Source organism: Ursus maritimus, unplaced genomic scaffold (genome assembly GCF_017311325.1).
Source record: "Ursus maritimus isolate PB19 unplaced genomic scaffold, ASM1731132v1 scaffold_4, whole genome shotgun sequence".
Classification (NCBI taxonomy): Eukaryota; Metazoa; Chordata; class Mammalia; order Carnivora; family Ursidae; genus Ursus; species Ursus maritimus.
In genome coordinates this window covers 83,658,381-83,674,148 of record NW_024426552.1, presented here as the reverse complement: position 1 = coordinate 83,674,148, position 15,768 = coordinate 83,658,381, and the positions used below count along the sequence as shown (strand labels likewise).

General features: G+C 41.5%; 1 protein-coding gene across 1 annotated transcript in view; it reads right to left on the bottom strand.

The window, feature by feature from the left end:
* KCNMB3 (potassium calcium-activated channel subfamily M regulatory beta subunit 3) overlaps positions 1-15,607 on the bottom strand; it is a 19,542-nt gene extending 3,935 nt beyond the window's left edge. The window contains exons 1-3 of the mRNA XM_008705309.2: positions 15,220-15,607; positions 4,846-5,037; positions 750-948 (exon numbers count right to left, since the gene is read on the bottom strand). Coding sequence (XP_008703531.2) covers positions 750-948; positions 4,846-5,037; positions 15,220-15,281 — 453 coding nt within the window. The 5' untranslated portion in view covers positions 15,282-15,607. The remainder of the gene's footprint in view (positions 1-749; positions 949-4,845; positions 5,038-15,219) is intronic.
* Between the last annotated feature and the right edge of the window lie 161 nt (positions 15,608-15,768).

The following is a 15,768-nucleotide window of genomic DNA, read 5'->3' as shown; positions in this document are numbered from 1 at the left end:
GTAGAGGCTTCTGCCCTAGGCCCACAGAGAGGGGTCCTACATAGGCTTTGGTTCCTAGAAGGCAGAACCAGTGAAGGGATCTGTCAGCTGGTGGTTTTTTTTTTTTTTCCAAAAAAGCTTGAGGTTTTTTAGCATATCCACTAGGCACTCAGGGCACTGTGCTTAGGGCCTACAGAAATGTTTGAGACCTTAAAAATTATTGCATCCAAAACAGAAAATAGAAATCATCAGATTGGTGCCTAAGTAAAGACAACAAAGGATAGCATGTCAACGAATCTAACACAACCTACCTTTCATAGTTGGGTGTAAATATACACTATAAACGTATGAGCCAATCTAGTGACCTATGGAAATCAAAATTATAATCTTTAAATTGAATTGATAAGAAAAATGGTTTACTTGATTTAAGATGGGTTGTGAGTACATCTTAACATTTTTGATATGATGGGGAGTGGGACCTCCAAAAGTAAGACTGCCCATGAATGACTCTGTTTGCTGGTTCAGCCTGTAAATTCTAGACACCTGTTTGTGAAATTGGAATAATTCCTTTCCATTCTATATACTCTGTTTTTCCCTCCAAGAATGCTTTTAGCTTCATTTATCCTGATTAGACCACTGTAGAGGCGTTCACTGGAGGGAAACAGATTTATCCCTAGAGATGGGCCCAGGTCCTGCACTCTGCTGGGGACAGTCAGGCACGGAAGGGGGGCTACAATTAGAACTCTTTAATCACATGAACTTTACATTACCTTGGAATTTATCTGGACAGCCTCTTCATTATAATGCAGGAGAGCTTTCTGACCTGAATGGGCGAGCTTCACAAACACCTGAAGACATGGGTACTTGCCCTGGCCTCGGCAGTCCACACCGCAGGTGAAAGCACAGTCCATCGAGTCATCCATGATCTGAGTGTGGATGATAGTGCAGTTTGATTCTTCTCTCTGAGTGCTTCAGTTGGAAAAAAAATAATAAGTGATCTTCACCCTCTACAAATTTAGTTTTATATTTCTCTCTTTTTTTTAAGAGAGAAAGAGAGCAAATGGGGGGAGGGGCAGAGGGAGAGGGAGAGAGAGAATCTCAAGCTGACTCCAGGCCCAGCATGAAACCCAATATAGGGCTCGATCTCAAGATCCCGAGATCATGACCTGAGCTGAAAGCAAGAGTCAAATGCTCAACCAACTGAGCCACCCAGGCGCCCCTAGTTTTAGGTTTCTAATGTGATAACCCAAGGCATTTGTCTATTTCAAGGTAGGGTAGAACCATTACAGAGGGCACATAATGATTAGGAAACATGGAGAACATTGAAAAAGGGAATAAACAGCAAATTGCTAAGTTTCATCTCAATTATGAACCTCTTGGCATATTTCTAACTACACCAACCCTTAGATCAATGGTTTTCAAACTTCAGAATCACCTGAGCAAGTTTGTTAGAGTGAAGAATTTGTGGATTCTATGGCTTCACTCCAGGAGATTTGGGTTCAGTCGATCTGAGTTGAAGCCCAAGAATCTATATTTAGCCGTATTTAAGATGCACGTATTTGGCAAACCATGCTTTGACAAATATGACTGTAACCACATACTCAGAAATCTCACCCTCTTTCATGCCTCGTCATCTCAAGATGTACCCATTTGCCTGTCCTGATGAAAACGTGCCTTTGTAAGGGGTCCAACCACAGTCAGTGTGGCCCTTAGTCAACATAGCCTAGTAACAAGGTACAATTCCATTTACTCTCTCTACTTCCAAAGAGCAGATAGAAATCATAGAAAGAATGTCTCATTCGAACTTACTATGTTTTTGCTCTCAGTAAGTCCCTTGAGGTCAGGGGGTGTATCCTATTCATCTTTATGTTCCTCAAAGCATGAAGCACCATGCCTCCCACATAGCAGAGGTGCAAGAAGTTACCCTGAATTAAGTTTTACTTGGAAAACGTTCCTTTGAGAATTTGCACATGTACGACACACACAGAATGTTCTAGGTGCTATGAGAAGTGGTAGACGAAACTCCTGCCCATGAAGATTTTGTGGTGGTGTTGAAAAGACAGATATGTATAAAATGATTAGAGGACAAGTCTAAAATAAAGTAAATGTGAGAGGAAAGGCTTGATTGAATGTACAGGACCAGCTGCTCACGCCCTCACACACGTAGGTGGGTCCCCGTGTTTATTTCCTGGCGACTTAAACACAAGAAGTGAGCTTAGCAAATTCTAAAGTCAATGTTTGAAAAAGCCTCATTGAAACTAGGTTCACACTGCCCTCCCACTGAGATCTTTGGTCATGAGTAAGCATTTTCTTTAATAAACTTGGGACACCATGCCTTTTAAAATAATCTCAAGGCCAGGGCATAAAAAAAACCATTGGATGTAGCCTAAGAAGAATAAAATGTTGGGCAAGTGAAAATACAAATATGGAAAATAAGGTTCTTCCCATAGCTCAACACTCACCTGCTTTTTCACAAACTTAAATTCTGTACTTATTTAGACTAAGCATCTTAAAATGATATTTCAGAGGTGCCTGTTTATCTGTGTTGGAACTTAAGCTCTCCGAATTTCCATGCACAAGGACCAGACCGGGCCTCTCAAGTAGAACCAGGGATGTATTTAGAGCTGAAAACATGAGCGTGTTCTCTCAATAACACTGTGTGTCTCTATGCCCACAAGTAGACAAGGTCCATCACTGGATTGAGAGATGGGAGTCTAAGGGAGTGCGGACTGGTATGAGCTACCCAGGCCACCTTCCGTGGAGCAAAACCAGTCTCTGAGGTGGCACAAGATCACAAGGCAAGAGACAGAGGAGAACGCACCTCTCTTAAGCATTCACTTCATTACTTTAAGCAAACAATTTCCAGAAATGCTTAGAAAAGTAAAATTTAAATACGAGGGGCGCCTGGGTGGCACAGCGGTTAAGCGTCTGCCTTCGGCTCAGGGCGTGATCCCGGCGTTATGGGATCGGGCCCCACATCAGGCTCCTCTGCTGGGAGCCTGCTTCTTCCTCTCCCACTCCCCCTGCTTGTGTTCCCTCTCTCGCTGGCTGTCTCTATCTCTGTCGAATAAATAAGTAAAATCTTTAAAAAAAAAAATTTAAATACGAGCCACTGTTTGGTATCAGGCTGTGGAAGATATCCTCAACCCATCTCCCAAACTATCACATTTAAGAAATAATCTAACCTGGACCTGCATACAAGCACACTCACATGTGTGCACATGTATGCACACACACACACACACACACATGCACACACACAATTTATTCAGCTTACATAGATATGTATAATGTAACTAGCTAGATAGGTAGATAGATATAGATACAGATCTCCCCCTCCTTCTCTCTCTCTCTCTCTATATATATATAGAGAGAGAGAGAGTAATAGGAAAAGGGAGGTAGAAAGCTAGACGTCAAGAGTGAGGTACAATCATATATCCTGCAGACCATAAGATCCCTTACGGTTATGAGAACTGGGCCACAAATTTGGCTCTGAGCTTCCTAGCAGCCAAAGTAATGAAGGAAATACAACTACATATAAGATTCCTGGTGTCCACTGAATAAAAGCAGGTTGATCAGAAGCAGAAGGAGAATCCTGGTGCTAATACCAAAGGGAAAATTCCCCTGGACACTTCTAATAGTAGCACTGTGGTGCTGTAGCAATGGGGACCTCCACATTATTGCCCTAATAATGTAACTTAGGAATGGCAGGAGATGAATCTGATAAATAACAAAAGCCACCTACTTCCTGTCCTATGACCCTTTTTCTTCACTGAACTCCCAGGCCTCCCTCTCCCTATTCTCCTGACCTTCTATCACTCTTTGGCTAACCTAAGGGAAATTGTCCCTTGCTTTTCCCCTACCCAGTACTGCCCTCCCTCAAAGTACCCCATGTTGTGTAAGCCATCCTCTGAATAAAACAGCTCCTCCCCTTCCCTAGTGAATTCTCCCATCTCTTCTATTGCTGCAAACTTCAATTAAGTATTAGGAGGCAAGGAGTCTTATATCACAATGACAGGCAAGTTCTTTACTGGCTAGGTGACCTTGGGAAGTTACTTGGCCTGAGTATCAGCTTTCTCATTTATAAAAGGAAAATTAAAATGATAAAATAATGCTACCATCATGGGTTTGCTATAGACTTAAGTAGGATAAAATATAGTGTATTTTGGCACATAGTGTATGTTTGATAAATGATAACTGTTATTCCATGTATTTAATAAGGAAACCAATTTAAAAACAAAAGGAAGAAAACTAATATCTCTTGAGCAACTACTATGTGTTGGGTAGACATTGTCAAACTCAAAAAACTCAAACTTAAAATAACTTTTATTGTGCTCATAAATTAACCATTCCCTGTGATATCTGCTTGTCTGGTTTTATTTTAAGATTTTATTTCTTTATTTGACAGAGAGAGTGAGCACAAGCAGGGAAGTGGCAGACAGAGGGAGAGGGAAAGGGAGAAGCAGATGCCCCACTGAGCAGAGAGCCTGATGCGAGGCTCGAACCCAGGACCCTAGGATCATGACCTGAGCCAAAGGCCGATGTTTAACTGACTGAGCCACCCACATGCCCCTGATATCTTAAAGGAAGAATTTATTGCCTACATGCATATCTAATGTATGGATTAGTTGTTGAAAGTATTTTTCAGATTGAAGAGGGGGAGTGGCAAAGGAATATCTTCCACTTTCTTATCACCCCTTCCTCCACCCCCAGCTGCCTCCCAGCCCTGAAAGACAAACAGATGATTCTATCTTCCCTTAGACAATGGTCAGGAGGGCTGAAGAAGCCAAAGCCAACCTCTTCTTTACTATTGTGCTTGGTCTGATCTGAATTGAAAATTCCTGGTCTCCTTTCTCTGTGTCTTACCTGAGCAAGAAAGGCTTGAGGATGGTTATTCCAAACAAGAAGAACATGAGGACTGAGAAGCCCATCATTGCAAACCCTAGCAGCACGGCTCGGTCCTCTCCAGCACTGGATGGTAGCTTCTTGTGCACGTCTGGGAGGTCACCATCAGTGTGGTCTATATTTCTATTCCTCCCTGAGGCAGAAAAGGCTGTCCTTTGGAGGAAGGAGGAAGATATTTCAATAAGCTCATAGAGAAAAGGGAACATTTACCAACGCATGGTGGGTGGAGGGATGGTCCCATTTGCCATCCGCCTGAGGGCTGCAATCAGGTTCAGAGCAACAATGAAATCCCATGTCAAGAGCTTGGCTAAAAGCCCACCTAAATGAGCTAAAATTGTGTGTTATAAAATATAATTTATATAATATTTTTTACATATAACACAACAGTAAGGAAGTCTGCTTAATCAATGACTAGAAAAGAATTACCTGTAAGTAGTTTTCATTTGTGTTATGTAAATAAGTGTTATGAACTTGCTTATCTGTCAGGGATACTGCCCATTCCCCCTGAAAATAATTTTTACATTCTTCTCTGAGTTCGATATGTAAAGAATGACTCAAAAAGTTCAGATTCAGAACTAACAACATCCGGAAATAGTAGGATTTGACTTGTTCTTTTATATTGTTCTTTGACATGGAAAGGCAGCCATCTACCACGGGGCTTGGTGGCCCATAGCCAGTCCATTCAGAAAAATGAAGGTTTCACTGGTGTCTTCTCTCCCCCCACCCTTCTTCTCCTCCTCTCTGTTCACTCACAGCTCTGTGCGAATGGCCCTACATGTCTCCTCTCCCTCTCTCTGCTCTGTACCAGCAAAGGATGTGATAAGTTATTTCACGATGGGGGTCCAGTGAACAGTAAAGTCCAAAACGAAGGTTGCTCACTGGTAACCCATGGACAGCATCCAGCCCGCAGATGTGTTTTGTTAGCCTTGTCTGTGTGCTTTTTTAATGTGGGAGTTGCTAACACTTTAAAAATCGTGGAATTCTCATAAAAATGCTGATTACTGACTTTTGAAAAAAACCATAAATTCCACACTCCTGCCTATGAACAGATGGCCAAGCCAAGGAGAGGCTGTCCCTATGGACCAGCATTTCTTCTCCAATTTGCCTTAGTCCCACCACTTCCTATGGTCACTGTCATTGATTTGCGGTTCCTTGGTCAGTAGGTGTATGAGTCCCAGAGGTATTTCCACTTTAAGAGTTTTAACAAAATCTTAAGCCAAACAAATGCAGTTACATTGGTAGAAACTCAGACACCATCAAACTGCATAAAAAGCTCACTAAAATTTAAAGCTGAGCAAAAACATTGTCAAGGGACTTGCTAGTTGTTTTCTTCCAAAAGTATATTTTATACTTTACCCCACATCCTTCCCCTTCCTCTCCCTCGCTCCTTTTCTCCCTGGCAATATCTTCAGAATTCAAAGACAGTGAGGGGAATGTCGAGCAATCCAGGATGTTCTAGGAGCTTGCCGTGGGAAGCGCCAGCCTCAGAGGATGGCAGCACTCCCGGGTTAATACTACTTTGAGAATCAAGGACATGGTTTGGGGATTTTTAATCTCCTTTGATATTTTATTCACCCTCTATCATCCCACCCTCAGAGAATGGGCAGGGGAAACAAGTTTTTAAATGAAATTTGAAGCAGTACATTTTATAATTCATAAACAAATATGATAAAGAGTTTTAGCCATAAAGTAAGATTTGGATATTTTGTAAGTTTCCAGGAACCAATACCCTGTCTTTTCCCTCATGCTCTGAAACTGGACTTTAGTTGCTTCGTATTGTAAGTCATCCTGGAGGCTGGTTGTAAGATACCCATGGAATCCATGCGTGAAGAGGCTTCTTATTAGGTCTCCCTGGCACTTCCAATATATTGATTTAATAGACCCAAGTATAAGTGTTGATATGCAAAACTGGCATAATTTCAGTGTGCGTGGACAGCAACCACACAGCGGACAACCTTTGATCACCTGACCCTATTGGCCAAGAGGCTGGTGTTCCTGAGTTCCACTGTACATTGTTCCAATGTATTAATTAGAAAGACAGTTCTTGGCAGGCCACCCCCATCCCACCCCAGGGCAATGCACAGATAGCAGACTGAAACACACACTCTTCCTGTCAAAAAGGCCTATTTACTTAGCCTGGAGCTTCAGCCTGAAGTACAGGCTTCAGGTTTCCCGCATATCTAGAGGCTAAGAGGTGCTCCCAGGGAACACAGGCAGGGAGACACAATCCTTGCACACCCTCTTGGTCTTGCTGTAACTCAATAAGACCTCCCAGAAAGGACCTTATTCACGTGTCTGGAGCCCCAATTTTTGCAACTCTCATTCAGGAGACCTCTAGATCACCCAGTCTAAAGGCCGGCTAGGTTTCTAGCTGCAGCCCCAAAGGACTATATATTTGCACACTTTTACAGCTGCTGCCTGAGGGTCTGGCTTCCAATCAGCCTTAAACTAGGTGGTAAATGAAACTCCTCCCCTAACAGGTCTTGACATACCCTCAACAGCTGGGACACACAGAGAATAAATCAGGCAGCTAAGACAACCACGACGTTTTGACAGACAACCAAGAGCTAGGGAAAGGGTGAATGAAAAGTTTCATTACCTACCGAAGGCCATTCCTTTGAGACTGAGAGAAGGAGCTCTTTTGCCCAATACATAGAAACCAACACAGAGTCAAGCAAAATGAGGAAATAAAGAAATACTTTCCAGATGGAAAAAAAAAAAAGAAAAACAAGATGAAACCTCAGAAAAAGAGATGAGTAATCTACCTGAGAAAGAATTCAAAGTAATGGTCATACAGATGCTCACCAAACTCAGGAGAAGAATGAGGGAACCCAGTGAGAACTTCATCAGAGAGACAGAAATTATAAGAAAGTACCAAACAGAAGTCGCAGAACTGAAGAACATGATAATGGAACTGAAGAATATACTTAAGGGATTCAATAGCAAACTGGATGAAACAGAACACATCAGCAAGCTGGAAGGCAAAGCAATAAAACTCACCCTGACAGAGCAGCCAAAAGAAAAAAAGAATTTTAAAGAATGAAGACAACTTAAGAGACCATCAGGTAGAGTAACATTCATGTTATGGGGGGGGGGGTTCCAAAAGGAGAAGAAAGAGAAAATGGGGCAGAACAGTTATTTGAAGAAATAATGGCTGAAAACCTCCCTAACCTAGGGAAGGAAAGAGACATCCAGCTCTAGGAAGTAGAGAGAGTTCCAAATAAGATGAACCCAAAGAGAGGCACACCCAGACACATTATAATTAAAATGTCAAAATTTCAAAGTAAAGAGAGAATCTTAAAGCAGCAAGAGAAAAACAAGTTGTTATGTACATGGGGAAACCCCATAAGGCTATCAGTAGATTTCTCAGCAGAAACGTTACAGGCCAGGAGGAAGTGGCCTGGCAAAGTCAAAACGTTGAAAGAAAAACAATTCTAGCCAAGAATACACTACCTGGCAAGGTTATTGTTCAGAACTGAAGGAGAGATAAAAGTCTGCCCCATAAGCAAAAGCTGAAGAAGTACATCACTCCTACACTGACCTTACGAGACATGTTAAAGGGATTTCTTTAAGCTGAAAAGAAACAGCACTAATTAATAACAAGAAAACATACAAAATAAAAAAAATCTCACTGGCACACATAAATACATAGTAAAGGTAGTGAATTAATCACTTACAAAGTAGTAAAATTAAAACTATAATAATTAGTTAAGAAATACATAAAATAAAAACATGTAAAATGTGACATCAAAAATATAAAATAGCTCTGAAGAGGGGAGTAAGCATGTAGTTCTGGACTGTGTTTAAATGTAATTTAAGTCGCTATCAGCTGAAAATCAACTGTTATGGGATGCCTGGGTGGCTCAGTCAGTTAAGCCTCTGCCTTTGGCTCTGGTCCTGATCCCAGGGTCCTGGGATGGAGCCCCACATTGGGCTCTCTGCTCAGTGGGGAGCCTGCTTCTCCCTCTCCCTCTGCCTGCCCCTCCCCTTGCTTGTGCTCTCTCTGTCAAATGAATAAATAAAGTATTTTTTAAAAATTGACTGTAACATACATAAGATGATATATCTGAACCCCATAGTAACCACAAAGCAAAAACTGATAGTAAATACACACACACACACAAAAAGAGGAAGGAATCTAAACAACACTAAAGAAAATCATCAAAATACAAAGGAAGAGAAAAAGAGAAGAAAAGAACAAAGAACTACAAAAACAGCCAGAAAACCATTAACAACATGGCAATAAGTACAGACTTATCAATAATTAATTTAAGTGTAAATATACTAAATTTTCCAATCAGTACAGAATGTCTGTATGGATTAAAAGAAAAAGAAAAAAAAAAGCGAGGCACATCTATATACAGCCTACAAGAGACTCACCTAAAAAGTAAGGACACACACGGACTGAAAGTGGGGGACAGGAAAAGATATTCTACATGAATGTAAATAAAAAGAAAGCTGTTGTAGCTATATTCATATCAGACAAAATAAACTTTAAAACAAAGACTGTCATGAAAGACAGAACGGAGCACTACATAATGATAAAGGGGTCAATCCAGTAAGAAGAAACAGCATTTATAAATACATATGCAACCAACGGAGAAGCACTAAAATAAGGCAAATATTAATAGACCTAAAAGGGGAAGTTGGCAGTAGTAATCGTAGAAGTAATAATAGTGGAAGACTTTAACACCCCCACTTACATCAATGGCTAGATCATCCAGACAGAAAATCAGTAGGGAAACATTGGCCTTACACAACACACTAGACCACATGGACTTAATAGATATATATAAAACATTCCATCCAAAAGCAGTAGAATATACATTCTTCTCGAGTGCACATGGACATTCTCCAGGATAGATCACATGTTGAGCCACAAAACAAGTCTCAATAAATTCAAAAAGACTGAAATCATACCAAGCTTTTTTCTGACCACAGTGGTATGAAATTAGAATTCAATACAAGAAAAAAACAAATACCTACAAATACTTGGAGATAAAACATGTTATTGAATAACTACTGGATCATAGAATAAATGAAAGGAAAAATTTAAAAATTTACCTAGAGACAAATGAAAACAGAAATATGACATACCAAAACGAACAGGATGTGGCTAAGGCAGTTCTAAGATGAAAATTCACAGCAATACAGCCTACCTCAAGAAACAAGAAACAAACGATTTAATTTTATACCCAAAGGAAATAGAAAAAGAAGGACAAAGACAAGAAGTAACAAGTGTTGGTGAGGATGTGAAGAAAAAGGAACCCTCGTGCACCCCTGGTAGGAATGTAAATTGGTGCAGCTACAATGGGAAACTGTGGAAGTGTCTCAAAAAACTTAAAAGAGAACCACCACATGATCCAACAATTCTACTACTGGGTATCTATCTGCAGAAAATGAAAACACTAATTTGAAAAGATATACATACCCCTGTGTTCATTGCAGGATTATTAACAATAACCAAGAAATGGAAAAAACCTAAGTGTCCATCAATGGATGAATGGATAAAGAAGATATGGAAGATATATATTGGAATTCCACTCAGCCATAAAAAAAGAATGAAATCTGGCCGTTTGTGACAACATGGCTCGACCTCGAGGGTGTTAACGCTAAGTGAAATACGTTAGACAGAAACAATGTATGATTTCACTTACATGTGGAATCTAAAATACAAAGCAAATGAGACAAAACTCGGACTCGACGATACAGAGAACAAATTGGTGGTTGCCAGAGGGGAGTTTGGTGTGGTGGTGATGTGGGGGAAGAGAATCAAGAAGTAAAGACTTCCAGTTATAAAATGAATAAGTCATGGGAATATAATCTACAGCATGGGGAATATCGTCAATAATGTTGTAATAACTTTGTATGGCAACAAATGGTAACTAGACTGACTGTGGTAACCATTTTGCAAAGTACACAAATGTGGAATCACGATGTCGTACACTTGAAACTAATATGATATTGCATGTCAATTACACTTAAATTTTAAAAAACTGCCTAACCTGATTCTGATCTAATTTAGAAATAAGACAGACCTGGTAGTATACTAGACTATATTTTTCTCTTTCTAATATTTCTGTCCACTTCATTCCAAGGCTTTATGAAAAGTTGACAACTTATATATCTCTTGTGAAGAAGCTAATTCATGTTAGGGAGGAAGAATAGTATAATTGCCAAAACTGAATACACAGATAATTTTTATTATTATGAAAGTAATACACTTCTATTTCACCAGCATAGTGGACTAGATACTCTAACTGCAAACAACTAAAAAATTTTGGTCAAAGCTTACAAAAAGTTGGAAATACTCAAAGGACAAAAACTATGCTAAAGTAAGAACGCAAAAAAGACAAATGGACTGACAATGACCTCATACTCAGTATAAGAATGAACTAGAAATAATCACCCCTCACACACAGCTCCATAGGAGATGGCAAGGAAAATGCCCTTCTCAAACCTTGATGCTGAGTACAGGAACGAAATGGCAATCTTCCCTCAGATTTTATTATCTTAACATAATCCTTGCGAGAGTTTCAGCCTGAGTTCACATTACCCAAAAAATCCAAAAACCTTAACCTAAGAATTGTTAATGTTGGGGCACCTGGGTGGCACAGTGGTTAAGCGTCTGCCTTCGGCTCAGGGCGTGATCCTGGCGTTATGGGATCAAGCCCCACATCAGGCTCCTCCGCTATGAGCCTGCTTCTTCCTCTCCCACTCCCCCTGCTTGTGTTCCCTCCCTCGCTGGCTGTCTCTAGCTCTGTCAAATAAATAAATAAAATCTTAAAAAAAAAAAAAGAATTGTTAATGTTTTCCCAAGTAGGTGGTGCCTTTTGGCAACTGGCAGAAGCAAATACATAATTTCTCTGGAAGATCTCACCTCCAATCTCAGCCCCAAAGGAATCCTATGAAATTTTAAGGAGTATGTGTTCTCATTCAAAAGTCATAAAACACTGTAAGGGCCTTTGAGGGAGAAAAAAATAAAATCAGATCCACGAAAAGCTTCAGATATTTGGACAGTATATAAAAATGTTTCTGTGATATGTTTAAGGAAAGAAAGAAAGGATTAGAAATATCAAAAAGAGCAAGACTCTACAATATGACCAGGCCAATATTTAAAAGAATCAAATATAATTTTAGGGATGAAAAATAAAATAATTTAAATAAAAACTCCATGGACAGATTTAACAGATTAGCAACATCCAAGAAGATAATTAGTAAACAGAGAGATGGACCACAAAATACCCAGAGTATAAGACATAGAATCCCTGTAATGGAAAATACTGGAGAGAAGAGAAGGAGCATGGAAAATAAATAGGAAAGATCTAACATAAGGTCTATTCAGAATTCCAGAAAGAAGAGAAATAAGTCAGAAGCAATATTTTAAAAAGATAATAGAACCTCAGAATTGATGAAAACCCAGTCCTAGATTCCAGAAGCCCTGCGGGATAAAATAAAAAGAAACCCACACATAGACACATCACAGAGATACTGCAGAGACACCACAACAGAAAATCTTAAAAGCAGCCACCGAAAAAGACAGATCAACCTCAAATGGAATGACAGGCTGAGATCTCACTTCTCCATAACAGGAATGGAAACCAGAAGACAGGAATATTGTCAATATGCTGAGAGAAATCACGTGAGACACGCAGATGTAGAAAGGTGGAAGTTTGTCAGGTAAAGTCTAAAGAAAAGCAAGCTGATGTGAACCTTCAGGTTAAAAAGCCTTTTAGAAGTAAAGAAGGTAATAATATTAATTAAAGAGTCACCTGGAAGAGCTAACAGTACTTATTTATCCGTACCTAATAGCATTGCCTCACTGAAGAACTAGAGGAAGAAATAGACAAATCCACTGACAAATGAGATACTTTTGCATACTCCCTCGGTAATTGACAGCTCAACCAGATAAATCAGTGAGGAAAAGATTCGAGCAAAGGAAGTCATGGGCTTTATCTAAATGACAAAAGAGAATACTGTCCCCTACAGAATACATATTCTTCTCAAACATATAAGGAAGAGTTAGGAGACCTAACCACAAACCGAGCCATAAAGAAAGCCTCAACAAATGTCAAAAGATTCATGAAAGTAATGTACTTTTCATACACTCACGTGAGGAAACTTGAAAGATGTGGCAAAGTTGAGAGAAGAGAACAAAAATCACCCACAATTCTACCACTTAGAGAAAATTTCTATTCACTTAGTTATTCCCCTCCTCTATGCTGTTTTAAATAGAATGAGATCATTCTGGATATAGTGGGGGTTTTTTAATCTTCTCTTTTCACTTAACATAATAAGCCCTTTCTTATGCCAGGAGCAATTCTTTGCGACCCTTCTATTGGCTGCATAGTATTCCATCAATTGGATATGCCGTAAATTCCTTACCTATTTCCTTATTGTTGACTATCGGGGTTTTTCCGGTTTTCTGAGACCATAAACATCCCTGTAATTAACTTTGTGGTATTTATAAGCGCCTTTCATCCAAGGACCTCAAAGCATTTCAGCATGATCTAATTTTGCTCTCTAGCCAGTAAGAGAGTAAATAGCATTTTTATTCCTTTTTGCCAGCAATATATTTCCACTTCCAACCAATGTGTTACCTGGAGATGTTTTATTCATAGTCTAGGCTGTACCCAACCCCTTTGTGGCTTCCCTGCAGACAGAACTGATTTTCCCACCAGCCCTTTTGCACACATTGCTCCAGGCACCTTCTGGCTTAGCCTCAGGCAAACTGGATTTCAAAGAGCTTGAACACGCTCCTTTGGCTGTGATCCCTGCCGAAGCCAGAGCCTCTCCCTCCAACACTGTGACTTGTCAAGAAGCGTTCCTTAGAAAGATGCTGCTGTTCATCAAAGCTGGGTAATTCATCTGACACTCCTTTCACATGTGTATGTAACTTCTAAGCACTGGGATGTTAAATTCATATTTCCCTGTAATTTGTTTGTGTTAAGAGGAGACTTGGGTAATTATTTTTATCCTTCTATTTTTTAATTATAAAATTGTTTAACAACTTCTTTTGAAACAGCAAATGAGGTTGAGCAAAGTCAGCATGGTTCATCGAGTTCAGCAAGAGGCAAGGGCAATAATCCAATTGCGCATCTCAGCAATGAAAATGGGAGACTGTATTGCTTTGGGGAGAACACAACTGCTCTTCTATCTAGTTAATTGTGTTATGAACAGGGCATTAAAACTTGTTTCCTTCTCTGTTCGTCATTTGATCTTCTGCCATAGAGTAATTCGCTGTAATTGTCTTTTCACAAAAGCATTAGTGCATTCCAAAGAGAGAAGTGTTTTTGTGTCTATCTCTTCTTTCCCCCTTGGTCTGTCTTCCTCCTCCGACCCTCACCTCCGCCCAAACCCCTCTATCTCACGTTCCTTCCTTTCTCGAATACCCATGCCTGTCGTTACAGGATGACGGAAATGGGTAATGTGATGACCACTGTGGTCTTTACTGGTTCCACTTACTCAGCTCCCAACTCCACTTGAGCCACCAACAAACCACCCACATTTCCAGATACAGTGTGTGAACTTGGCTGAGAAATGTACCCCGGCAAACTTTAAATATTCTATTCCTCAAACACCCTCAGGCATGGCTCCTCTCTCAGTTCGGCGCCCAGTTCTGATGGCTCCACTGGCCCAAACTCAGAAGCACACAGAAGGACTGTAGCTTCATTTAAGGCTCTCAGCCCCCCTGTTTTGCATTCCTCTGGGGAGAAAAAAAAAAAGGTCCTTAAGATAGCCTTTCTCACTTCTTCCCTTAAGGAGTCAAAGTGGATGGTTAATAACAATGGTTAAAATAGAGAGGGTAATGGAAGAGTGTAGAGAGAAGTACGTAGAAAGTACGCTGAGGCATGTAGGGACTATTCCTGTCTCCACTTTATGGACAAGGGGTTGAGGCCGACAGAGATTATATGACTTGCCCACGGTTATGTAGCTAGTTATTGAGTGGAACTGAGGTTTGAATCCAGGCCTGTGATTCCAGGGCCCAAGCATGCTTCACCAGGGGAACCAAATGCCGGTGGTAATTTCCTCCCCCCTTCATTCAACCAAGGGGTACTTACTGAGCACCGGACATGTTCTGGGCCATGTTCTAGTGCCAGGGGACCCCGGGTCAGTTAAAAAAAGGTCCCTGGCCTTCAAGAATTTGCAGCCCAAATGGAGGAGGAAACCAACAAGAAAGGTTGCAGCCCCCTGATGTCCGGACTTGGGGGGAAGACGCCTGGGAGGCATGGCAAGTGGGCGCCCTCAGAGGACGCAGACCAAACCTAACCGCCAACTCGTCCTGGCCGCCCTCCAGCCACTTACCCAGCACGATGGAAGCTGGTGGTGACTTACCTCCCCGGGCGCCGCCGGCCACCCTGGAGTGTAATTTGAACGGGGATGCTGAAGGGCTGCATGAGACCCGGGGGCTGGGCCACATGGACTCCCTTCCCGAGTCATAGCCGCGGAGGGCGCAGGAAGGGTGAAGCTGACGCATCGACGGAAGTGGGGTCCCCCCGGGAGCCACCAGTCCCAGCGCAGGCATCAGAAGCACCCAGGCCTCCAGGGCGGCCACGGGGTGGGGTGCGCGGCGCGCCTACCAGGCGCGGTGGGAAGGCGAGGCAGGCTGGCCCGGGGGCTTCTGCGGACTCTTGGCAAGGCAGAGCAGTCAATGCCAGACGCTCGAGAAGACGCCGCCTCGCCTTGCGCAGCCAGACCTTCTCCCTGCGGTCGCCCAGCGCCTGCCTCCGGCTCGTCAGCTGGTTCCGCTTCAGCAGCCGGGCATTGCCATAGAGATCAACCGCTTGCGGAAAGTTGGGGCCCCAGGGACCCTGTGTAATTGGTGAGGGACATACCCAGTTCAAGGTTTGTAAAAGGAGGAAATGTTTTACCCTGACCACGTTT